The sequence below is a fragment of the Corvus brachyrhynchos genome, unplaced genomic scaffold, assembly GCF_000691975.1.
Source record: "Corvus brachyrhynchos isolate BGI_N302 unplaced genomic scaffold, ASM69197v1 scaffold101, whole genome shotgun sequence".
Lineage (NCBI taxonomy): Eukaryota > Metazoa > Chordata > Aves > Passeriformes > Corvidae > Corvus > Corvus brachyrhynchos.
Genome location: NW_008237239.1, coordinates 3644110 through 3669001, shown reverse-complemented (window position 1 = coordinate 3669001; position 24892 = coordinate 3644110). Strand labels below are relative to the sequence as shown.

The 24892-nt window shown below is 38.4% G+C and overlaps 1 protein-coding gene and 1 long non-coding RNA gene across 3 annotated transcripts in view; both read right to left on the bottom strand.

Moving 5' to 3' along the window:
• Window positions 1-20349, bottom strand: part of CFH (complement factor H) — a 28592-nt gene extending 8243 nt beyond the window's left edge. Inside the window, exons 1-14 of one of the 2 annotated variants that reach the window (XM_017729709.1) lie at window positions 20183-20349; window positions 16153-16338; window positions 14267-14372; window positions 13468-13544; window positions 11559-11753; window positions 9179-9349; window positions 7490-7669; window positions 5810-6010; window positions 4387-4563; window positions 3874-4050; window positions 2847-3023; window positions 2521-2694; window positions 1187-1369; window positions 343-525 (exon numbers count right to left, since the gene is read on the bottom strand). In XM_017729709.1, the coding sequence (XP_017585198.1) occupies window positions 343-525; window positions 1187-1369; window positions 2521-2694; window positions 2847-3023; window positions 3874-4050; window positions 4387-4563; window positions 5810-6010; window positions 7490-7669; window positions 9179-9349; window positions 11559-11753; window positions 13468-13544; window positions 14267-14372; window positions 16153-16338; window positions 20183-20243 (2248 nt within the window). In that variant the 5' untranslated portion in view covers window positions 20244-20349. The remainder of the gene's footprint in view (window positions 1-342; window positions 526-1186; window positions 1370-2520; window positions 2695-2846; window positions 3024-3873; window positions 4051-4386; window positions 4564-5809; window positions 6011-7489; window positions 7670-9178; window positions 9350-11558; window positions 11754-13467; window positions 13545-14266; window positions 14373-16152; window positions 16339-20182) is intronic. The other variant, XM_008630206.2, reaches the window with a different exon arrangement.
• A 1584-nt stretch (window positions 20350-21933) lies between these two features.
• Window positions 21934-24494, bottom strand: LOC108445532. The gene is made up of 3 exons (XR_001860416.1): window positions 24093-24494; window positions 23507-23771; window positions 21934-22080 (listed from the first exon to the last, which is right to left on the bottom strand). It is a non-coding gene; the product is annotated as an uncharacterized LOC108445532 (long non-coding RNA).
• Between the last annotated feature and the right edge of the window lie 398 nt (window positions 24495-24892).

The following is a 24892-nucleotide window of genomic DNA, read 5'->3' as shown; positions in this document are numbered from 1 at the left end:
CCTTCCAACCTTACTCATTCTCTGAGAAGGACTAACCTGCATAAAAATAGTTAGTGTGGGATAAGCCTAACATATTGTAGCTATTAATATTACTTTTAATTCCTTTTAATACTTGATTTTAACCACTGTGTAAGTGCCTATTTTGTTCGCTTTACAAAGCTGTAGGTGCAGAGTCTTTCCAGGATGAAAGACATGCTTCCATTTAAAAGGAGTAAATTAAAACCACTTAGTTTTGATGCATGAGACTATAGCATGTCTGGCTACCTTACTGGGATGAAGTCCTTCAAATTTTGTATACAACTATGTTACACTCACATCTGAAATATTATGGAAACAGATTACCAGCACAAATAGGTAAAGGCTTCCATTCTCCATTAAGACATTTTATTTTCATTTCCTCAGTATTGTCAGAGCCTGGTTTGCATCCACAAGTTACTTCATCCCCGTGTGAATACTGGGTCTGGTCTGCCTGACGTAGAACAACATTCGGGATAGAAGAAGGTGATTCACACGGCATTTTGTCTTCTGTTGAAAAGAGCAGAAGTATTCCACAATAATACAGGAATCACATATCAATAGCTGAAAAAACTCAAGTAAAAATAACTGTATTTGCATTTGATGAACCAAACCTACACCCACTAATTGTAGCAACTATATTTCAACACAGCTGGAGTACGTATATCTTTTAGTCAGTTTGGTAAATTGTTCTCCTGTCTTTTCCCCTCATTTTCCAACACCAGCATGATCCACAGGTAGTTTCAGCTGACAGTACTTTCCCAAGCTGTTGGTATATAAACCATAAAGAGTAAGGAAACCTTCAATTAATTCAGGTCACCTGAATCCCTGATTTTGATCAGTCAAAATTATAATTGATCATACACCTACACAATTGTAATGTGCCCTTTCAGTTAGAATTATTACAAGAACTGAAACCCATTGTGAGCTCTCAGAGTACTGCAGAGCTGTCACCTCTCTGTGAGAACTGCAGTTCCTGCTTTGGGCTGGCACTGTTGCAGTGGTAGTGACAGCACAAGTAATGGGCTTATCATGCAGTTTTATCTTACTATTTTATTACTTTGAACACAATGTTACATCTGCAAATACGTAACTTTAATTGAAAATATCTATGATGTAATAGCCTGCAGAGAATTACTGACTTCTCAGAAGTAAGAGTTGTGTAGATTACCAATGCAAGAGGGAGAAGGTGACCACTGTCCATCAACACATTCTATTTCCTTTGATCCAACCAACTTAAATTCGCCATTACATTCATATTGCTTTCTGTCCCCATGCTGATACTGTTCCACAGACCCATCAACAATACTTCCATTGGTAATTTCAGGGGGAGGTCCACAGCCTCTGACATTCCCTGAAATAAAGAGATAAGTCTATGCTCTGAACTCAGTACTTTCACCACAGTTACATGTTAAGTACAACATAAAACAAATTGAATGCATCATTTAAAGTGAAGAAAAATCAGTGGAATGGGTTAAGCAGGTCATTGATTTATGACTTTGTGTGTCTGGATTCTTGCTGAGCTGGAGATCACACACAGATATGTGTGACCCTGGCTTACTCTTGTCTCTCACTTCCATACACTGTCAATGCCTGCTCTGAGAAAAGTGGGTGATAAAACCAACCCAGTTTTAAGAGAAAGAAAAGTGTTACAAGAATGGCAACTTCAGTATTCTTAAAAGAAAATCGACAACTCTGCAAGGAATAACCTATGTCCTAAAAATTACCTAGCAAGTGATTGAGATATATATATATATATATATATATATACACGTACATACACACACACACTGTATATTAAAGGAATTCACTTTTGATGCAGTGAATGGAACTCCTATTAAGGGACCCTAAAATGTTCATGAGCTAAAGAGCCAAATATATGAAATAGACTTGCTTTTATATGCAAAAGAGAGTGAGCAAAAAGAAGGATGACAGAGTGAAAGTCACCAAGAAAGCTGACTGAGTGGGAAGAAAGGGAGGTCAGGAATATGAGGTCCCTTCATCCTCCCAAGCTTTGTGAAAGCCTATGTACCTCATGAGGGGGCTCAGCACCAGCACAAGAAACTCTTCTCACATGCCAGGAAGTTGTGCTCCAAGTGAAAAAGAATGCTAAGTATAGGGGTACGTATTTTTTCTTCTGCATGAATTTGTTCATCCTACTATATAAGAATTTCACAGGAAAATCCTTCACTGTATTTCTTTTGTTTGGGCTCAGCTCTGTGTCATCTCCAAAACAGTTTTTTTTTCCTTTAATTTCATGTGATCAGAAAAAGAAGAGCACAGGGTGCAATATCTGATGGGTATCAATATCAGGCAATGGCAAAACTTAGCACATTTGGGATATAGTAAGAGAGGACACTACTCAAATTACTCATTGTCATACTGCACATTATTTACGCAGTTTTGAACAATAAAAATTTTTCAAACATTAAAGTCAATACCCTGATTAATATATTTTGTGCAAGCCATTTACCAGCTCAGTCTGAGTTACTGCAGAAGAATTACCTTTACACAGTGGTGGTGGTGGAAACCACCCAAAGTGGTAGCATTGAGTAGAGGCAGGTCCCACCCTGATGTACTTTTTTGCACAGGTAAATTTCACAACAGCTCCACTGCGGTATTTATCTTCCTTGGGAGAGAAATCTCTATGGCGCTGTGGTGGCAGTGCACATTCTATTTCTGCAGAAAAAATATTTTAACATATAGTGTACAATCTACAGAAAGTATGAAATGCTACTGGTTAGAACAAAACCAAAGGAAGTCTTAAAGGAAAAAGGTTCACAGAGTGTATACAGAGAGTCACACTGATTAACAAACACAAAAATATTCACCACGACACTCGGGTGCTGGACTCCATTCTCCATTTTTGTCACACATTGTGGTATCAGTTGGCATGTTATTTGTAGTTTTATATCCCTCCAAACATGAATACTCAATTGTATCTTCAGGCATGAACACAGTTTTATTTGTGTGATGAATCAAAATGCCCTCTTGTGCTTTACATGATTCTGTAGAATAAAACAAAGTTAGTGCATTTAGTTATCCAGAAACACTGCCCTTTGGAAGCAACATCCCAGTAGGTATACTGGAAACATCAATAATTCTGCATTGCCATAATATTATTGTAGAATATGCAGCATATTCACATATTATCTATTGCATTAATCTTCCGAAATGTGTCTAGAAGTAATTAGCATAAATATTTCTTCCTTAGATTAAATTATTTCCTTTTGCTACATATTATTATCATTATCATCATTATTCTTAATTTTGGTGTCACAGCAAATGGTTTGTTCGGCTGTTCCCATGGTCAGTTGTGAGTGGGTCAGAAAAAAGCCACAAAATCCTATGTAAAGGCAGTCTAAAATAAAAGGACAAGATAAAGTAGCAGCTAAAGTTGGTCAATATTATGACCAATATTTAACAATGGAAGATTAAGACTCTCACTGTACTACACCTGTGTTCAAGAGAGGAAGGAATTTTGAAATAATGAATCCTATTTGTCTCTAGTTTGGTCACATTTAAATAAAGTTCTTGGCAGAATGCCTCAGTTCACTGATGTTGCTTCATAAATTGGGAGTAAATTTGGACAAAAGTACATTTTATCAGGTAAGAACCACTGAAGAGGTCAGTGATTACCATTTAGTCAGTGCTAAAGAGATCCAAAAAGATCCTTTATGTTTTCTCTCTGTTTCTTGGAGCCTGAGAAAAGTTAATCTGTGGAGGATCAGCCCTCTGAGTCTCCCTCTGCCCAGTAAGAAACCTCTACAAATCAAGGTGATAAACCTCTGAGTCCATAGGACACCATGTCTGCACTGGTGGCAATGACAGGGAGCTCTGAAACCTTTAGATACTCACTGATGCACTTCGGAGGTGGAGTCCAGCCACTCTCTTGGCACTGTGCGTGTCCTGTATCTTGTCCTTCTGGAGTCACAAAGCCAGCACGACACCTATATGAGGCCTTCTCTTTCGAATGGAATGTTGTCCTGCCTGAGTTCCAAAAGCCATTCTCAAAAACGATAGTCTCGCATTTTTCTGAAAGAGACAATATTTCTTCCAAGTAAAGCACTGCTAAACTACGTGCATATAAATCACAGCAGAAGGATAACAATAGAAGCAGCAGCTGGATTTAGAAAATTTTTTTAATACATGGTCAATTGAATACATTGTTAATACATTAATTCTTAACATGTTGTTTAAATGGATGGAAGTCTTGGTTGGATGTTTCAGTCTCATATTCTGAGAGAACTTCTGTAGTATGTTAAATTCTTTGCTGCTAAATCATTCTGTGAAGGAGTCTTCATTTTCAGAAATTATCACTACAACAAATAGTTTTAGATAGAAACCTCACCAAAATACAAGCACACTCACTTTTACGGATACATCTCGGAGCGGGTTCCCAGCCATTCCTTGTGCACGTGACTTTTTCATGCTCAGCTTGGTAGTCATTGTAGCAACCATAACTGACTCTTTCACCTTCCTTGTAAAATTCGTACCAGTTGCGGCGTGGGAAATAACCATTTTTCAGCCCTCTGATGGAACATTTTTCTAAAGAAGGAAGGAAAGTACATTTAACCACAGAAATTTCTACAGCAAGAACTGAGGGAGATTAATCCTTAGGAAGACAGTTACTAACAAACAGGCCTCCAAGCACCTTTCTGTAGCCTTGTATCGCAAAAAGACACTCATGTGCAAATTTGAATGAAAGCATGTTTTGTTTTGGTGCCTTGTGATTAATGGACCACAGGAACAGAAGTGGAAGTCACTACATAAAGTGATATGAGGTGGCCTAGTAACCAAAAATCTCTTACCTATTGTTCACAAGCAAGCTTGGCTCACTTCAGTGCTTTTTACATCAGTTTGGTCTGGTACGTCTCTAAAATGTTGACGTATGTCCAGAGTGAATTCCGGCATTTGCCTCCTGGAGATTTTATCATCTCTGTGGAAGTGTATCAGCCTCTCAAACCAGCTCTAGAGATTTCAGCAATAGCTAAGCATGCTGGCTCTAAGGCTTCCTGTCCCCAAGAGCCCAGACATAAGGCAGATGGCTGAAGGAATGTTATATTGTATTATCTGAGTGCCTGCTCCTTTCCTCCAGGCAGGGCTCCATTCATTTCCTGCACTGAGCACCACTCCACTGAGGGCAACAAGGAAAGAGCAACCTTTTCTAATCCACTTCTGTGCCCTGCTTGTTGTGCTGTGACTGAAGATGTCTGAGAGAAGGCCTCATCTCGCTGCTTTAGATTAATTTTAAGTCTAATTCATTCTAAATCTGAGTCAGCCTATCCGATTCTCTTGCTGATACCATGATCCATTTCAGCTTATTGCAAAAGTGTGACACCTTTTCAGCTCTAAAAGTTTTCCAAAGGGACTAGGCAATGGTTCTCAGAGAGGATGAAGACTAAGTGCCAAAGTGCCCAACCCACAGAAGGGAGAATATATTTACATTGAGTAGAAACTCTGTGTGTGCAGATGGAAGTATATGCTTGCATGTTACCCAGAAGCCAGAGAAGAGGAAGGTTTCCTATATATTTCTTACTTTAATGAATATTTTCAGGAGTAAACAATCTTCAAAATGCAAAAGCATCATTTCAGCCTGACTCATTTCAGAGTGTCCCCAACTGACAGTTTGTGCTCTGCACATAGGAAGACAGTCTGGGTGCAGTTCCAGGGGTCAGCTAAAGCAGTTTGACTTTCAGAAACTGTTTTGTCTTGTGTTCCATCAGAACAGGTTTTGCTGCACAGACCTTGGATAGTTATAACAGAATTGAGCATACAGTGGAAATGTACTTACTCAGGCATTTTGGCTCAGGAGACCAGCCCCTTTCAGAACAGTAAATTCGGACCCAGAATTCTCCAGTGGGGGTTGAATAGTCGTCAAGGCAGTAGTAATCTACAGACTGTCCAAATCTTTTTGGAAAGTAATAGTATCTGCCGTACTCATATGAATTACTTAACCTGCCATTTTCTATAAGTGGGTAGTCACACGGTTTCCCTTGAAATAGAACGTAACAGCAACAATATCAACACAGGCATGATAAAAAGCTCAGGACACAATTAATTCAGATTCAGCTTCATCATCTGGGTGTTTTCAAAAACAGACAGAACCAGGACTGCACACCCCGTCAGATCCTAAGGAGGGCAGGAACAATCACACTCTCCTCCTGGGGTTTTGTTAGGGCCTGTAGCTGTGTTACTGCCCTCAATTCCATTGCAACCAACAGAAATCCAGCCAGCATTCTCAGCAGACTCCTGAGGGTGATTCGTGAGACCAAAGGTTAGTATTCATTGTACAGAGAGATGACACTGTAGAAGGTCTTGATTAAATTTACTATTTTGACCATAAAGGGAGCCCAGTCATCTGGCTCAGATATAGAAACTGAACTGTGCACTCTAAACATTGAGATGACTCCTGCCACTTCCATTTATAACTTTCGGGATCCTGCACCAAAAGCTCTTCCTAACTCTTCTCATTTTTATTTTAAAGTGGCAGCATTTTAATTTTCTTCTCTTTGTTCCACAAAAGAACTGACCCTTTCCAGGGACAATTCAAGGACATAAGGAGATTCTCAGAAGCTTCCATTCAAATTTACCCAGGTTTCTCCTGAAATGCTCTGACCCGGAGCCTACATGCCAGTGCAGAGAAGATCACCTACTGGACAGACCATTCAATAATGAGTGAAGTGGACTCAGAAGGATACCAGTATTTTAGAACCCAACCGATACAGAGAAAACATTAACTCAGATACTAAAAGAGCACGTTTCAGAAATAGCTCAAATCATCTTATCCAAAGGTTCATTTACAAGACTGATTTCATCAGGGTTTCTCTCATATTCTAAGTTTTATTTTCAGGGACCAAAGATCAAAGAGTGTTAAATTATGAAACTAGCTGTTAATTTATATATTTTTTTTTGTACTGTGCCTACTTGGCAAAACTATCATTGCAGTTATGGGAAGTTTAACCCAAGAAAGAACTCATCAACCATCAAGAATACCTTGCTTTGTTATCTGACAGGTTATAAAATAGATAAAATCCTCTGACTGTCCATAACACTAAATTACAACGCCAAGTAAAAATCTAGAGCTGTGATACTACAAGGAAAGATATCGTCCAATCATTACCTTTGGTTTGGCTACTTTACACTCCCTATGTTCTCTGCTCCTGACTGGGATGCTCATTCCTCGGGTGGAGCACAAACCTTCCTGACAGTGAGCTGACTATAGCACATTTTAAAAGATTTACAAATACAGTAATAGGTAATACCTGTGTTAATAAACACAGTGTAAATCTGGATGATACCATTGTTTTTATAGGTGATTTTTCTAAACAATCAAATTAAGCTTTACAGCACAAAGAAAAAAAAACCAGTCAACTGTCATATCTAATGCTCCTCAAGTTTTGCTCTTGACTTCTTTTCTCAGAGATACTTCCAACAATTTTACATTGTAACTTCATTCATGAGAGCTACTTACGGACACAAGCTGGATCAGGCACCCAGCCATTCTTGGTGCATTCAGCTATGGTTCTGCCAGTCGTCACTTTAAAATGATATCCAGCATCACACTCTACTGTGATTGTATCATGTAGTTTGTACCTGTCTTTTTGAGGTATAAAGTTCCCAGAGGAAATTACTGGAGGAGAGCATTCAATTTCTAAATAAAAAAACAGAAAAAAAAAATTTAATAATATATTTAAATTTATTGCATAAGTTCTTATTTTCACTGTATATTGGCCATAAATGCATAAAATTGTTTAAAAGATGTTTCTTAGAGCAAAGAAAAGGTTACATTTCTTCCTCACACTTAGGAATGCATGGTTCTGTAAGAGAAGAGTGACAGGTGTTACTGATGTTATGTTAATTAGAAGATTAAAACTTAATTGCAAAGAGAATGGTTGGAGAAAGAACTGGAAACCATCAAACTGAACCTGACTAATTTTTTCCAGTAGATCATTCTGCAGCTCGGCTATGCTGGGCTCATTTATGGACACTGTCCTAAAGGAGGGCAGTTTCACTGGGAGGTCCTAAATGGAAAATAATTATGCTTAACTGGGAACTGATCATTCAAAGGCTGCATCATTAAGATTAGTGTCCTTCACTGACACTGGAAGTATTTCAACAACTGAAAAAGGTCAAGAATCTTATTCTAAAAAACTCAAGATATCTTTATGCTCAGAGAAGTCAGGCAAACATATTTATATACCAGAGCCTGTCTTTCAGTTTTTTTGTATCTTCTTCCAGTTCAGAAAACATCACCAACACACTGAGGGCTGGGAGGGGATGACTGTAAGGTTGGTCCTATTGTGGAGTAAGGGTGGGTGAATCAGTTTTCATGCATGCACTGCTGAATCCTCTAGGTCCTGTGATAAGCCCAGTAGGATCCAGAACCACTATCTGAGCACACCCCGAGCACCAGAGCCCAGCACATCAATGTCTAGAAGAACATTTTGTTTGGCACTCCTCAAAACCAGTATGTTGCTAAACTGTAGGCAATGCGTATTAATTAGTATCATTACTAATCTTGAATCAGAAAGGTCAAAAACTGAGTGGGCCCCAGGACTGACAACAAGTCTTTATTTCTAAAGGTGTCTTTCTGGAAGAGGTCCCAGGAAGGTGGGTGGTGCATAAAATCCTAAATGTTGCCCTGTTGCCAACATTTTTTTTCCAGTTTCAAGATTTTGGCAATTTCTTGGAGAAAATTCAAGGCACTGATAAATTCTCCAAATTTCATCAAACTGTTTCAGTTGTGATATGAAATGCATATTTATGTTTGTGGGAATTGGAGATTTAAATATAGCCTTTAAGTGCTATATTTATACATAAAGTAAAATCCATGACCCAGAGGGCTGATGTTAAACAGACTAGCCTCAGGAATTATGAATTTTTCATATAAACTGCTCAGAAGGCATCTGAGAGTTAAAAAGCTGCAGGGAGCTTTAGAATTGTAAATATATTAATTTGTAGACATTCACAAGATTCTGGTTTTCCTACTGCTCTTCATGGAAAACTCTTATCCAGTTGTTTGGTCCCTTCAGCACTTAATCCTTCCGGTCTTCATGGATATTGGCTGGATGTGGATGGATTTGTTATGAACGAATTTATTAATCTCTAAAATTACTTCCAAACCCAACAAAAGTGCAAAACATCTTTAGGCAAGACTGACCTATGCAATAGGGAGGTGGATTCCATCCCGATTCAGTGCACAGTGCATCTGCTCTGTTCCCATATTTGTATCCTTCTTCACAGAAATACTGCATTAGATCATTTTCCTTGTAATTCCTCCTTGGAGGACGGACGTATCCATGAGGAATTTCTGGCACATCACAGATAATTTCTGAAATTGAAACAGACAAAAATCAGGTATTTTTATTTATATTCACTAAGAATAAACTTCTATGATAATAAAATCTAGGTTTTTTTGTTTGTTTGTTTGTTTTTTTAATTTGAATTCACAGAAAACTTTTGCATTTGGAAGCTGTTGGAACTTATTTGAGCACTGATTTGATTCTGGGTTCCAGGTGGAAAATGTAGTGTAGCACAGCTTTGATTGCAAATTGGTTCATGAGACAGATTTCAGGGCTTTGCTTTGGACTTTAATGGATTTCAGAATCAAAAGATAAGGCAGAAGAAATCCCAAATCAAGACATTAGGCTAGCTGAAATTTAGGATTTTCCATTTTTCAGATAATTTCTTTGTAATTTCCAACAAAACTAATGTGCTCTCAGAGCCAGTAGATTATGAGTTAAATCATGGCCTCAAAAGGAGAAAAGAATTAAAGTATCTTTAAAAAATAAAATTTAAATCAAATAATTAAATTAAAATAAATAATTAAATTAAAAATTGACACTAGAATGCTTAATATCTATAAAAGAACATCAGTGTTCCAAGTTCCTTGCCAAACCAAATAAAACCACCAAGATCTTGCAGTTTCCTAAAAATGCATTCATAAAGCCAGAGGATATTCAGTGTTTTGTTTCCTAGGTCACAGAACAGGATACCAAAGAGTTCTCTTGGATTCTTTTACTGAATTTATTTTGTATTTAGAATGAAGTATAGCTCATGGAAACTGTCATTGTTTAATGAAATTCACTATATTCTGCAAATGTTACAAGAACATAGGCTTAATTCCACTTTATGCTGTACAAAATATAATAAATGGGGGTTTCAAAGCAGAAAAATGCAGCACTGAAATTGCAAACAATCCATAAATGTACTTGCCATCCTGATGTGTATTCTGCTCTTCTAAACACATACTTCATGATCAAATAACAGAAATAATCTAAGAAACTTGATGTTCTGAATATATAAGTGTTTGTTACCATAATCTTCCTATGATTCATTCTCATACACTGACAATCCAATCCCATCCATTCCCTGTTCAGAAACTGGGAGGAATAACCCCATCCACCAGTACCAGCTGCAGGCAGGGCAGTGTAGGGTTGGCTGGTTGAAATGCAGTTTTGTAGAAAAAAAATAGTGGTCCTGATGGACAAGTTGGACAGGGGCCAGCAATGGGCCTTTGCAGTAAAGAAAATACCCTGGGCTCCACTGGGAAAAATGTTGCCAGCAGACCAAAAGAGGTGATCCTGCCCCTCTACCCCTCTCTAGGTCTGAACTCCCAGCAGAGGAAAGATAAGGACATACTGGAGATCCAGTAAGGGACAGGAGGATAATTAAGGAATTGGAAAAATGTACAGATAGAGGTTTAAGAGAGTCTGGAGCAAAGAAGGCTTGGGGGAGGAGGGACGGGGTTCTTTACATGTGTCAATTCCTGGCTCCAGTGGGGCAGGCAGAAGTGAAGATGGTGGAACCAGACCTTTCTCACTGGCCAGCAGCCATAGTGTGAGAAGCAATGGGCACGAATTGAAGTACAGAAAATGCCACTTCAATGTTTTTACTAAAGAGAGTTCAACCATTGCAATGGGTTACCCAGAGAGGCTGTGGATCTCCATCCTTGGAGATATTAAAAAGGTGACTGAACATGTTCTAGAGCAACTTGCCCCAGCTAATTGCTTTGAGGGGCCTTCAGAGGTCCCATACCACCTCACTGATTCTGTCGTTCTGTAAAAACGAAATATGCACCTTCTAACTTTTCCAAACATATTAGTATCAGGAAAGAAAAATCCAGCATGATTTTTTTTGGTATTCTATATACTCTAAGAATTAAAATCCTACTTGTTTATTAAACTTGGTTCACACAGATTCAAAGTTGCTTCTGATTACTTTGGTTAAATCAACACTGAAGTGGTTGACTCTTATGCAGACATATCAAAGAATTTGACTGCAGCCTGGCAGAACATACAGCTTGTAGTAAAAATGTGGAACAAGCAGATGGTCTATTATGATTATATTAGTATCCAATATTATTATATTTCTCTTTCTTATCCTACTTCCTCATATATGCAATGGAGATTGTTTACAGACAAACTGTGCTTAACTGATGTGAAGTGAAAACTTTGTAGCTTCCCATATGGTAACCTATATTTAGGAGTCTGTGAGAATGAAGATTCTTAATGACCCACAGTAAATAGTGTCCTTTTTACCTTCGCACCGAGGCACATCGCTACTCCATTTTCCATTAGCAGAGCAAACGATTTCTTTAGCTCCAATAAGCTTGTGTTTTTCGTTACATTCAAAATTTACAGCCTGGCCAAAGGAATATTCTTGGCCTAGCTCAAATGCACCAGTCATAATTATCCTTCCATTTTCAGGTTCTTGTACAGGTAAACACTTTATCACTGGAAAAACAAAACAAGGAAAGGGAAAAAACCCGTCATTTTGAGGTCTATTCTGCGAAATAAACTGACACACAAAAAAGCAAAATACAGAAAACTCATTGTAATTTCCTTGCACATTTACAAAATATACCTTACTCTATTTAGGTATCATGTGCAGCAAATGTAGTACAAAGCCCTAAGCAAAAAGACAGTGACATAGGAAGAAGCTTTTAGACCCGCTCTCATCATCCTCTTCTCTGCCCTTGAAGGCTAAAGACAGAGCACCCACTGAATTAGATGACCTCACTGAATTAGGTTATTTAGATGATAATCGAAATTATCCTAGGATCCTGCATTCTAAGGATGAGCCTTGACTGAGACCATTAAAATTTGTCAAAATCAGTTGACTCTGTTTAGAGTTGTGCCAAACTGAGTTTGCTATGGACAGGTATCTGGAAAAGTGCTGCATTACAGACTGCCTACAACAACAGGCAGTTATTAACTAAAATTCTAGTTAAGGATATCAGAGCAATTATATTACTAAAGTAAACAAACACAGTCAGACATTAATTTAGACCCTTGCACCTCCCAGTTTTGTTCCTGTAGGAAAAAAAAAGAATTAACCTATGTCATCAGATATTTCTTATTAAGGGGGGAAACAACTATCAAAGCTCATTCCTAAATGTTCACATGTATATCATTGATCAGGTACAAAAGTGGCTTCTGTTTTTCTCTCTGACATTTGCCATCTTAAAATTCATCTGCCTTTTCTATGGGCTCATATTCTGTCTCCTGGGTTCCTCACATTTAGGACATTATACAAATACTTTCTTTCATATGCAATCATCTTTCAGTGAAAACTCAACCATGACAGAAATAACTTAGGAGGACTTTGAAACTGAACTATTTTGGTGACACATGACAAAAACCGTTGGAAACCCTTGCTCCATATGGTGCAGACAGACCTCAATACCTAAGTGTGAGGGCAGTCAAAATCCAATAAACCAAATGTGGAGTATCTAAATCCAAGGAAATATCAAAACATAGACAACAAACTCTAGACAAGGTATCTACTTTCTTTTGCTCTTAGAGACCCTTTCCTGACATCAGATGCTTAACCTAAAGAAAATGTCACTGCTGCCCACATATGTTAAAATACAGCAGTTAAAAATTATCTCTGTGAAGAACAGGAACCTTATTTTCATGATCATACAGGTTTGAAACTGGTGGAAAGGTTTCTAAAACCATCATCTGAGCCATCCGGTCTATTAAGCCTCCATGTCTGCGTCCCCCTTGCTCTCGCTTACGGAATGTCTTCGACCGTAAGACAGTAAGCTAATAGGGAGACCTTAGCAAAATCTTAATGCTTAGGATGTTCACAAGGATGGAGGAGGAAAGTAGCTAAAAACACATGCCTTCACACTGGTTTGAAACTCATCATCCCAAATATCATTTGCAACCATGTTTTGCAGGCAGCTAGTCTATCAGGGATTTTAGGTGAGGCAGAGCTTCAAGCCAGTCTGGAAGTGACAGTACTCCACCTCATGAAGGGTTTTTAACAACAGCTTGTTGGACTAAAATGGCTGAGCAGTCCCTGTAAGAGCTTCACTGCTGCTTAACTTGAACTTAAACATATGTGAATTAATACTAGTAAAGCAATCACAGACTATTCTAGGCAGTATCACACAGATAAAAAGACAGTTTGATAGAGAATTAAATGTCAAACTCCATTTACCTTCACAGTGAGGGACGTCATTGCTCCATCCATCGGCCTGACACTCACGGTAATTTCTTAGGCTGAGCATCTGGTAGCTTACCAAATAAAAAGTAAAAAATGCTAAAATACAGTTTCATGATGCGACAGCAACAACAGTGCTGCTGTTTTTGAAGCAAAGGAAGAAGGCTTCAGGTGTTCTAGCATAGAATAACCAAAATGCGACAACACTGAGTAGTTTTTTAACCTGCATGTTCCCTATTTGATTTCTTCTAATTGCATAAGGGAAAATATAAAATAAAATCAGAGAGTAGGAAGGAATAAGTAAGAAGGGTTCTTCATTACAGAGACAGCAAGCTTTGGCTACATAACAAGAGGAAGGACAGCTACTCTGAAATGACGGTGAGGAACTGAAGGGATTAAGGAGAATATTGATTTTGGAACTCTCTTTGTGGAACTCAGATTGGATTCCAGTAACATAACAACTGCAAAAGCATGGCTAAACCACTGTACCAAAGCTGATTTGCTTTTCAAGAGGAACATATCCAGTCACAGGCACAATACCATGTATTTGACTTGCTGCATTTTCCACTGGAGAAGATGAATAGAGGAGAAAGAGAAAAAGAGTTTCTTTCAAGCATTCAGTGAAGACATGTTAGTGAGTCTGCCAGAAATGTCTTCCTTCAAACATTTTTTACAACACATAAGCAAGCATTAAATATTAGTAAGACACAGCCGCATTACCGAGAACAAATCCGTAACTGACACTTTAATTAACACCTTATGTTAATTCCCATACATTGAATTAAACAAGTATTACCCATCATTACATCTGTACTCAACTCTGGCACCAAACACAAATTCACTTCCACTGGTAAGTTCAAAGAAACCAAACTCAGTGTCTCCAGGATGTCCACAGGGCTTATCTGGTTAAAAAAAGGAAAAAAAAAAGGAAAAGGCCTTACTTACACCATACACAGGAAGGTGAAAGTGTGAAAGACAGCATTTTCCCAGTGATTAGTAGTGAGTACAGGTCTTTGGGGCCTTTCAAAAATTCAGGTATGTTCAGCATAAGTTTGATTAACCTCTCCTTTCTATCACTGTTTTCAAAGATTTCAATGATAACATACTGGAGTATGCTTACTTAAAAAAACAAGACAAAACCAACATACCAAAAAAACCCCCCAAAAAAACAAATTAGGAAGTTTTATTCCTTTAAAAAGGCTGAACTCATATTCAGTCTTATGACAAATCTATGGCATTTTTCATACAATTTGTGACATAATCTGGTCCAAAGCCTCCACTAGAACATCCATCCATGATTAGAAATGGAATTTCCTCAATCTGATGGGGATTGTGCTGAGTGAAAGCCACAGGAGATATTTTGGTCCTTACTGCTTGCTGCTCAAAGCTCCCCACAGAACTTTCATTATGGCCTGGCCCTAACTCTTTGCCTTGCATTCCCAAAAGAGTGGCAAAGATGAACACACCCTCCCCTCCCACTCATCCCCTTCTGATGTTATAATGTGGACTGCAAAATAAACTGCATGGCTGAAGCCTGTTACCTCTCCTCAGCAGAAATCTTTCCTGGTTCCTGTCAAGAAAGGCGATTTAATTCTTGGGGTGCATCAACATCCTTTGTTTTTACCAAGAAAGATGTGTTTGAATAGGCCCTAAACCCGCTCCAGTGGGATGCAGGGAAAATGGGAATTCATTATCAATGCTTCTGTCTTCTGTCCCGCCAAGGGACAGTGTTCCCTCAGCCCGTGGCACAGCACCCCTTCCTCTCTCTCCACATGCTCCTTGCCGGTGGCAGCAGCTGCTCACTGGGTGGCAGCATTTGCTAAAACATCCTACAAACTACACCAAATTTTGTACAGGTCCATGTTCGCTGACTAGTTACACAAAGAAATCTAAACAGAGACAGAGAGTAAGTAAAAAATGTAAAAAAAGCTATTAGTAACTTATAAATTCTTACTCAGGGTGCGTATCCATCTCTGTTCGAATGACACTCAGAACTTAACATTTATATTATCGAACCAAATATTTATACTCTACTAGTAAAAATTTTGTATGTTAGATACACAAGAATAATCCCTTGTTCCTAAAACTCCTTTGTGTTTAAAGCTCATTTATTACAGAAAAGAAGTATCTGCTGACTAATGATAACAAACTTCAATTACCTCACTAATGAATTCTGTATGAGGGTGTGAGATACTTGTAAACTCTTAGCACAGTATGCTAGACATAATAAATAGCAGCTCTCATCCTAATTGTGAATTACGGCTTGAAAGAAAAGGCAGGGAAAAATAATTTCCCACTTCCAATAAATGATATCTGTCATAAAACTAGTTGAATAAACTCTCTTGACTTGCATTCAGAAGCTACGTTTGTGCTTTATCCTGCTTAGACTGAAAGATTTTTGAAAGCAAGCTTCTAAGAACTTAATAACTGATTTTAATAACATAAATTGGGTTCATAAGGCTGGCCTAGACTAAGATCTTCTGTAAAGAAAAAAATCAACCCTTTAATCTGGAGAAAAGGAACTTAAAGTTCCCTTATGCACACATACTTTTTAGGGTGATATTTAAAGAGTGCAGAAACAAGTAATTTACATGCAAAGCTACAATTTATTTTTTGGCACCATTGGCAAGGAATGTGATCTGCCAGATCAAATGTCTGCAGATATTTTGCATAAATACTCACTTCTGCATTCTGTCCCTGGGGGCAGCTGCTTCCACGTTCCATCGACGCACTGAAATGCAACTCGTCCAACTTTTACATATCCAGGCCGACAATTGTATGATGCTTGAGTCCCATGTGGATAGGGGGGGTTGTCCCATCTTTTGGAAGGCACTTCTTTTACCCTCCTAGGAGGAGGTTCTTCACAAGCTAAAAATTTTAAATAAAAACATTGGTGACCAAAGCACATGCTACAAACACCAAAATAATTTTGCAATAGGAAATGTAGTGAGAAATCCTGGGGCCATTTGTGATCAAACCAGCTTGTGTTTTCTACTGAATCAGCACAAAATAGGAAACTGTCAAGGATCCATGTTTTATAGGAATGTGAATAGACATTTAGAAGGACATAGGAACAGCCAGGTGCCAAGAAACCACCCAGGACAGCAACGGTTCATGAAACAGATTTTAATTACAAAGCCTGAGAGGAGATCAGTGCCCTGGTTCCAGCCGCAGACACCTCCTACCCTTCCATCTGCAGGAGCTGCTCCAGGCCTGTCCTTCCACTGCCACAGAGAACAACTCTCTGCACTCTGTAGTTTCCCTTCAAACTATTTTCTCCTCCAGCCACCACTACCTCTACTAACATTATTTCATCTGTCATTTGATTAAGTTCTGTCAAACCTTCTCTCACCTTGGCATTGCCTAAACTTCCTCTCCAGGCTCAGATCACCTGATATTCCAAAACTTATTTCCTCTTGTTCCTTACTTACAGGTTACTTGTTACACAATAGAATTAATTCTGGGTATTCAGTCTGACCTTTAGCTTCCAAGCATTTTGTCTCGGTTTGGGGAGTGGATGGTGGTGTCTGGTATTTCTTATTAGCTCAGTATTATAGAGTCCTTGCCCAAAAGCTGCTTCCTGGGCCTTCTTTGGTGCACATGAAATGTACAGCCAAGTCCATATGAACTACAACAAATGAACCCAAATCATTCTATTAAGAAGTCCCTCAACAGCTTGAGAACGAGAAAAGTCAGACTAAAGGAGAAAGAAGCAAATGCTGGGAAGCTGTTAATGAAAGACTAAATGATTTTGTGTCAAGAAATAATTGACCCAATTTCAGTGACCAATTTTCGGTGCTTGGGTGACTGAAATGTACTTGTTTTGGAAGCTGAAGCTTCACCCAGAGTAACAGAGTCTGAACAGCCTAGTTAAGTAAATGCAATGAACTCTGTTTTCCATCTGAACATGAAAGGTGAGCATTCATCAAGAATAAATAAAACAAGCCCTGAGAAATGAAGCCTTGGAAAAGGAATGAAATCTCTGTATAGAAAATAAATGGGAGAAGAAATGTCTGCCAGAGAAGGAAATCCCTTGGTGAGTAGATTCATTACTCAGCAGAGACGTGGCACAGATGTCCTCTCCCCAGTTTAGCTGTAAGGCCACAGGTTTGAGAAAGCAGTAGGATTCCCACTGAAACCTTCCTATGGGTTGTGCAGGTGCTGCCTGGAAATAGGACTATGGGAAAAATATTTAGGATCTTTCCTCATGTGAGGGGTGTGGAGCTGTAGCTCACTGAACTGCACTGCAGAGATCACAACCACACATTAAGTAGCTGATGCGGAAGAAAGTGTATTTAATCCTCTCACTTTGTGTGGAAAGTGAGTTTTACTTGACTTTTACAAAGACACACCCTTGAGAACTCACTGTTTGTATTTCAGTCAGGGGTGTACCAACGAAATTAGAGGCATAATTTCATAAAATTGTTTAAAAAACAGGGAAAAAATATTTTTTACGATAAAAAAGGGTATAATTTTAAGTGTTCTGTATGGCATTTTGAAAATATAAAGAAAATGGTGTTAATTGTGCGGTCTAATAATTTTAGTTTGGCTGTTTTAAGTAGCCAGAAGAATTAGACAAGCTTTGACAATACTACTGAGGTGCTAAAGGGAGAGTGTGCCCACATATTCACGTTTTTTCCAATTACCTTGATAAGTATTCTCCCTCCTATGAATGATTACATCTGAATAAAAATTATTGTTTCTGTGCACTAGAGGGTACTAGGCTACTATAAAAAATGTAGGAGGGACTTTTTTTAGCAAAACTAAGACATTCAAATTCTAACAACACTTTTTGCAAAATGTAGGAATAAGCAAAATGAACAGGAATCCTCTAGCTAGTCTTTCAAATGAGTTAAAAATGGTTCGTTTACCCAAAAATTTCTTTTCAATGGTGAGAAAGAGAATGTTTCTAACTCCACATATTTTTAATTAGACCTTGTTTAAATTAGCACTTTCAGTTTGCAAGCTGAGAATGCACACTGAAATCTATAATTTAGAAAATAGGTTATTGAATACAGGGAAAGCTTCTCTATTCCTCCCTCTGAATTTTATCACATTTTTATTGTCTGTTGTGCAGAATGCAGCCCCTCAACTCCTCCTTGTTTACATTAAAAAAAAACCAAAAAGGAAAGATAACCTCCTTAGTCTCTTCATCATTACTAAGATGTGCTGGGTCTTGCTGGGTTTTACCTCAACACTTCCCCATTCCTGCCCTGATGTCAAACTATGCGTTGCCATCAAGTGTCAGAGTGTGTGTGTGTGTATATATATATATATATATAGATGTATATGTTTATACATATTTCTGACTACAGCTAATTATTGGGGGGTTTTATTAGTTTCTTAGTGGCTTGAGGTGAAGAAATCTGCTGGTATGTTGTACTTCAAAACTATGTTAATTCTATCATGCACTCACCAACATTGGAGGGTTTTATTTCTATATTAGAAAGCCTGCACTAAACGAATACTTTCAAATTCTTTAGTGACAGATCAGGAGAGATGGAATTACTCATTCAGTATTTACATGGGACTTGACCTCAGTTAGAAATAGCTCAAGCTGCTTTTTTTGCCAACAAAACGCTGGTAGCAGCTTCTGCAAAGCACAAGCATAATTACAAATCCAGGTACAAGCGGTTTTCAGTCCTTGCGCAAAACTCACACAGACTTTCAGCATGAAGCATAAATAAGAACCCTGCATGACCCATGGTAATAGTTGTCCTGGATAAATCAGATTTTGCTACATTCACATTCCTTTCCAATCTCCCTGACCTAAAGAAAGCATTGTGAAAACAAAGTGCAAATTCAGGCAAACTTTCATTTGAAATTCCAGGACTTTTCTGCACGTCTTTGCAAACAAATTAGACTATTAGTTGCTTTGAGGCAATATTTATATTTCATTAAGATAGGACATTCCTTTAATTTCCTGATTTTTCAATTTTTCAAAGTAAAATCCATTATTGGATTGTTTTTATTAATAAGGTCTTCATAACTTCCAACTAAAATTAAAACCAGCCTAAACCAAGGAAAGACACACGAGCTCAAAACCACATAGCACCCTCTGCACAACACTCTATGCAAAGAAACTCAGACAGAAAGCAAACAAATTAAATTACTAAGGATACACTAAATAATATAAACTCAAATCATGAAAAATCCATTGAACAGAGAAACAGAAAACATCAGAGGCTTCTGAAAAGACACAGAATACGAGCTACCTCTTCAAACATGAAAAAAGCATACCTGTATCTATTTATCTCATTCCTAGACTAAAACCAGTCAGTCAATAGATATAAGCTTTTCAGTCAATGTAGCAATCATTCATCTTTCTCAGACCATCTCACAGATTATTCCAGACAGAAAAAAACCACTCCATAAATGTGCATTTCTATTTTAATCTACCAGTTGTTTCCTGGTTTTAGATATTAGAATAATTAGCAAACATAATGAATATAAAATTAGTTGTCTGACTCTAGTTTATAGTGATACCAACCATTAAAAAAGTTAGGCAACAGATTAATAACAGCAGTAGTTATCCAAATAAATAGGTGAAAGTAATCCTATGACAGTATACTAAATACTAAAGGTGCTAAATGCTGCCAGAAGAAATGTCAGTTATTATTGTCAGAAGTTCATGAAAAAAAGCTACAACGCCTTTAAAAATTGCTTTGGTTACCATCTTCACACACATTTTAAGATAGGAGTTAAAGCTTACCCCTTTGTGCAGCACAATGCATCCAACACAAGAGCAGAGCTACATAGCCCAGGAACAACATCCTAGAGATTCAAAAACTCAGCAAACACATCCAGTAATATAGCCTACTTTTTTTTTATTACTTTGTGTTATTTCCACTCCTTTTTTACTTAACTGGTCCAGGGACTGACCTTGCAAAACATTTATACTCTGATTTCAGCAGTCACTTCCCCTAAACCTCTTGCAACACACAAGTGTTTCTTTTTTTTAAACCCCCTCTCTAAACCTTGCTAAATGAATAAACAAATGCCTGGCAATTTAAGTTGACACATTCCTTTCCCTGTGGTCTGCTTGTTTTGACATTACCCTTTTTTTTCCATATTTAGCCCTTCCATGCTCATATAAGGTTATGTCTTTTGCTATCTAAAAGTTGTACAACTAAATTATTTTGCAATTCCTTGTGTATTGTATGCTTAGTTAGAAAACAAATTAATGGTAAGTGTGTGTAAAAATGAACTGCTCTATACATATAATTCAAGATGTAGGTTGCAAACAATCAAAATAAAAAGCAGGCAAAAATGAACTTAGGGGTCACTCACTGGTTCTTATAGAAGATACCAACTACCCAGAACAAAGGAAATGTATTTGGTCAAATTCCTCATCAAATAAACCCAGGTGATGTTGAGGCACTTCAGTATCACATGAGAAATGATAAGGCGGAGAAGGTTTGAATGGATTGTAAGACAGATAATGAACTTTCCAAAGAAAAATATAGCATTTCGCAAAAAGAACTGTATGCCTAACAAAGGAACTTCTCATGGGTTCATGTAAGCAACAGTCATATAGTCTAATAGCTTCATGAAATGTCTTGGCTTTACAAGTACTCTTCAGTGGAAATGTAGATCATAGGAAGAGAATTATTTGAGACTGAGAATTAGGGGGAAAAAACATAATTCTACAAAGTGCTCCCAGGAGATGGACATAAACCAGCTACAGGCCAGGTGCCCTCCAGTGGTGATGTCTGACTGGAATGGAGCACACCCAGATCCATCTTGTAAATGTTCCCAAAAACCCACATAACATATCCTTAAAAATCACTAGACTCCTTAGTGTACTGCTATAGGATAAAAATGAGTGTCTACAGAAAAGATCTCAAATCAACAGCAGTTGAAAATTTTTCTCTTCTTAAAATGCAGATGGAATATTTCTTTTTAAACTTTGGGCTGTGTTTTCTGTCACCAGTTGTAAGAAATGGTCTTAGTAAAACTGGCATTCAGCTGTTTTTCCTACAGAATGGACTTCAGAGAGCATAATATCTCTTCCTTTCCCTTGACAAATGACTCATGTGGAGAATGAACTCTCACCCTGCTCCATGACCCTGTGATGATCGATCAGCATCTGGTTTGCAGTTACTGGCGCACACCTTATCAGTAAGTGGATATTTCATGCACCTGTCAAAGCTGTATTTTCTCCATTTTTAAGTATTAAATCTTCTGATGTCATGAAGCTCAAACTGGTTCAGGTTTTGTCAAACTGCTTTTGGGTTATTAAACTTGTAAAATAATTATGGGCTTGAAACACGGTCAAAGATACTTTCAGGTGCAGCTGAACCAGAACTGAAATTGAAATGGTACCATAAATTTCCTGACTGCTCTCCATAAATACAGGCATTGCTAGAACTATTCAAGCTAAAAGATAACATCAGTATGCAAAACTAGGTAGATATAAAATGTCTATGAATAAATTTAAGGTGTAAATTAGAAAACTCACCTCAGCTGGTGAAGCTCTGAAGCAATATTTGTATAGGCATAACACAGGCCTGTACAGAGAAACCATCTTCAATCACAAAGCAAGAGACCAGACTCGGTCCTTTCCAGTCCTGGGTTTGTGATCTTCTTAAGTCATTGACTAAACTTACCCTAGCCAAATGGAAATAGAATCAGGAGCTTAAACTTTCTTTCCTTGCTCACCTCTTTCATGGGCTATCAACTCAAAATCTAACATCTTTTAATTGTGTCTCACTTGGTTTAGCCACCTCCAGCCTCTAACAAAACAGAGCATACAGACAAATCATGCCTCAGGACCTCTAAGGCAAGGAGAAAAGAACTCCTCTCTAGAGTTTACCTCCTACTCATGAGAAAGGCAGAAACATCTACATAGTTATGCAACCAAAGACAGTTGGATTTTGCCGAAGGAAGCAGAACTACTGCTTTGAGAACTGGTGTGACTGCACCCAAAATACTGCTATGGACACGGCCAGACTGCCAAAATATCACCACATATTCCCTGTACAAGCAAAACTGCATGTCAAGGTGTGAGATCACAGGAAAGGACAGGTTGGAAGTTCTCTTGTCCAAAACTCCTCCACAAAACAGAGTCAGTGTGAGGTCAGAATAAGCTACTCAGGGTTTTATTAGTTCCTTACTCAACACGGAGGCTTAACATCAGAGTGTTGGTTCAAAAGTGAATCATTTTGAGAACAGTGTTAGGAAGCCATTTTGTGTTAGGAAAACAGACCTGAGTAAGTCAATGTATTCCATAGGGGGACTAATGATGACTAGTAATGGGAGCTTAATTAGCCACAGCTGAAATAGCATCTCTGACCAGTGTAATTCCAGCATGTTCTAACAGCATGCTTGCTGTCACACTTGATTTTAATGACCTCATTAGAGCACACAGAATTCTAGCACCAGCCACTGCTTTGCCCAACAATTGTCATGAAAATGTCCTATCCCACTGTATTAATAGTGAGACTATCTTTGCATCCTGAACATTTGTCTCTCCTCACGCTGGCACACAACTTCTGTGACTCATAATTACACTAACATATCATGTAATAGCTACAATCACAACCTAAGGGTGTGACAGGGAAAAACTGCTCAGTTTACTTCGTTTAAACCAAATAATCATCACACTGGTTTATTGATTTATTAATAGAACACAATTAACTAGCAATCAGTGGCATATACTTTCAGGTTCAGTATGGGCAATACACTGTCAAACAAAATGCTAATAAACATCTAACAAATAAAGAATGTTTCTTCACTAATCCCCCAAAGTTCTAATTGTGCACACAAAGCTGTGCACCCACCCACCCACGGTTATACACACAGTTTCCCTCTCACACATGCCCCTGTAGGAGATGTGGGCACTTTTTGTGTACTTTGCTGCTCCTCACAACCTGCTAACGCACACAGCGGGGAGGAAGCACCACAGCCCCAGCTGTGAGTCCCTGCCTATTGCACCTGCCCAGTCACTGCCCGAGCTGGATGAAGGCTGCTGGCATGTCCACACAGAGTTTTTGGTGCCAGGGGATGAACATAGAGCAAATGGTGTCAAACCTACCTCATCTGTTTTTGACTGCTTGCTCCATTCCCACTGTTTTCCTTCCTGTTACAATTTCATTTGTCCCATATGTTTCTTTCCAAACTGGACCTTCCCTTATTTCAGAACTCACCTGGTAACTCCCTAGTGGTTTGTCATCCCCTTTAACAGGACCAGCTGTGGCACAGTCAATCTCAGACAGGTTTGGATGCTTGAACTTGCACTGCTGTCTTATCAGCTGTTGCTGTTCAGATCATTTTACCAAGAATGGGTCATGGGAGCACCCCTGCAAACAGAAACATAGTACTAGGAATTCTTTAGGAATATTCCTTCAGCTTCTTCTAAGGTAAATTAGATAACAGCATGTGCTTAGGCAGCATTTTGCAGCAATGACAGGAGATATATCATGTCCAATTCTAAAAGTAATATAAACCCACTTCTGATTGTGTTTAAGTACCACCTCATTCTCCTGCCTTGGTGCTCTATACTCAAAAGTGAAGTGAAAATTACTTGAAAAGGTGTTCTTTGCAAAAAAAGATGTTCTCCTCCTATATAAAAGCAGCTGTCAGTAACCCTACTTTTAAATGAAGTAAGTCCTCCTACTCACAGCCAAGTGAAGCTTTACTGGAAGGCAATTCCCAGGTTATCACCATTTCCCACCAGCCTGCTCTCCCGGGATGCAGTGCTGCTCTTCTCTTGTTCCCACAGCTCCTTTCCAGGTCACCACAGATGTCAGAGGGCCGGGGTGCACCAGGACCCTGGGTGGCCCTGAAGTGTTCGCTGTCCCTTTTTGGATCTGTGCTGTGCTGGCTTAGCACAGAAGAATAAAAGGATCAGGTCAGATCGAATGCCCTGTGTCTGAAACAACTCTCTAAAGATGGTGCTTGCAGTGAAGGGTCCTGCTCACCCGGCTACAGAAAACACGCCCTCTACCTACCAACATTTCAGTTTAATTAGATACATGAAACTACCTCCTTTTTTTTTTTTTTAATGCTTTCAGAGGAATTATCAAATTTGAAATCCCTCATTTCGCTTTCTGCCCTAGCTTTGCAGCTTTACAGTGACCTTAAAACTCTGTTCTCACTTCGGGCTATTTCAGTCTGTTACTGTCTCTGAATCACTATCAAACCTTTCATGCCAGCAGAACAGTCTGCTACTGCACAGCCATTTAAACAAACAGGCACCAAGTGGAAAGATAGGAGGACTCCAACAACATTTTTTCCCCTGAAGTTTAAACGATTCCAAACATTGCAGCATTGCACTCTGGAATTATATCAGACAATAAAAGAAATAGATATGCAAAACAGACAATAAAAAGTAAATAGGATAAATAAAGATTTAAAGGTATGTGAGAATAGAAAGACTTGCTTAGAAATAAATAGTCCTTTTAGAAAAAAAAACTAGCAT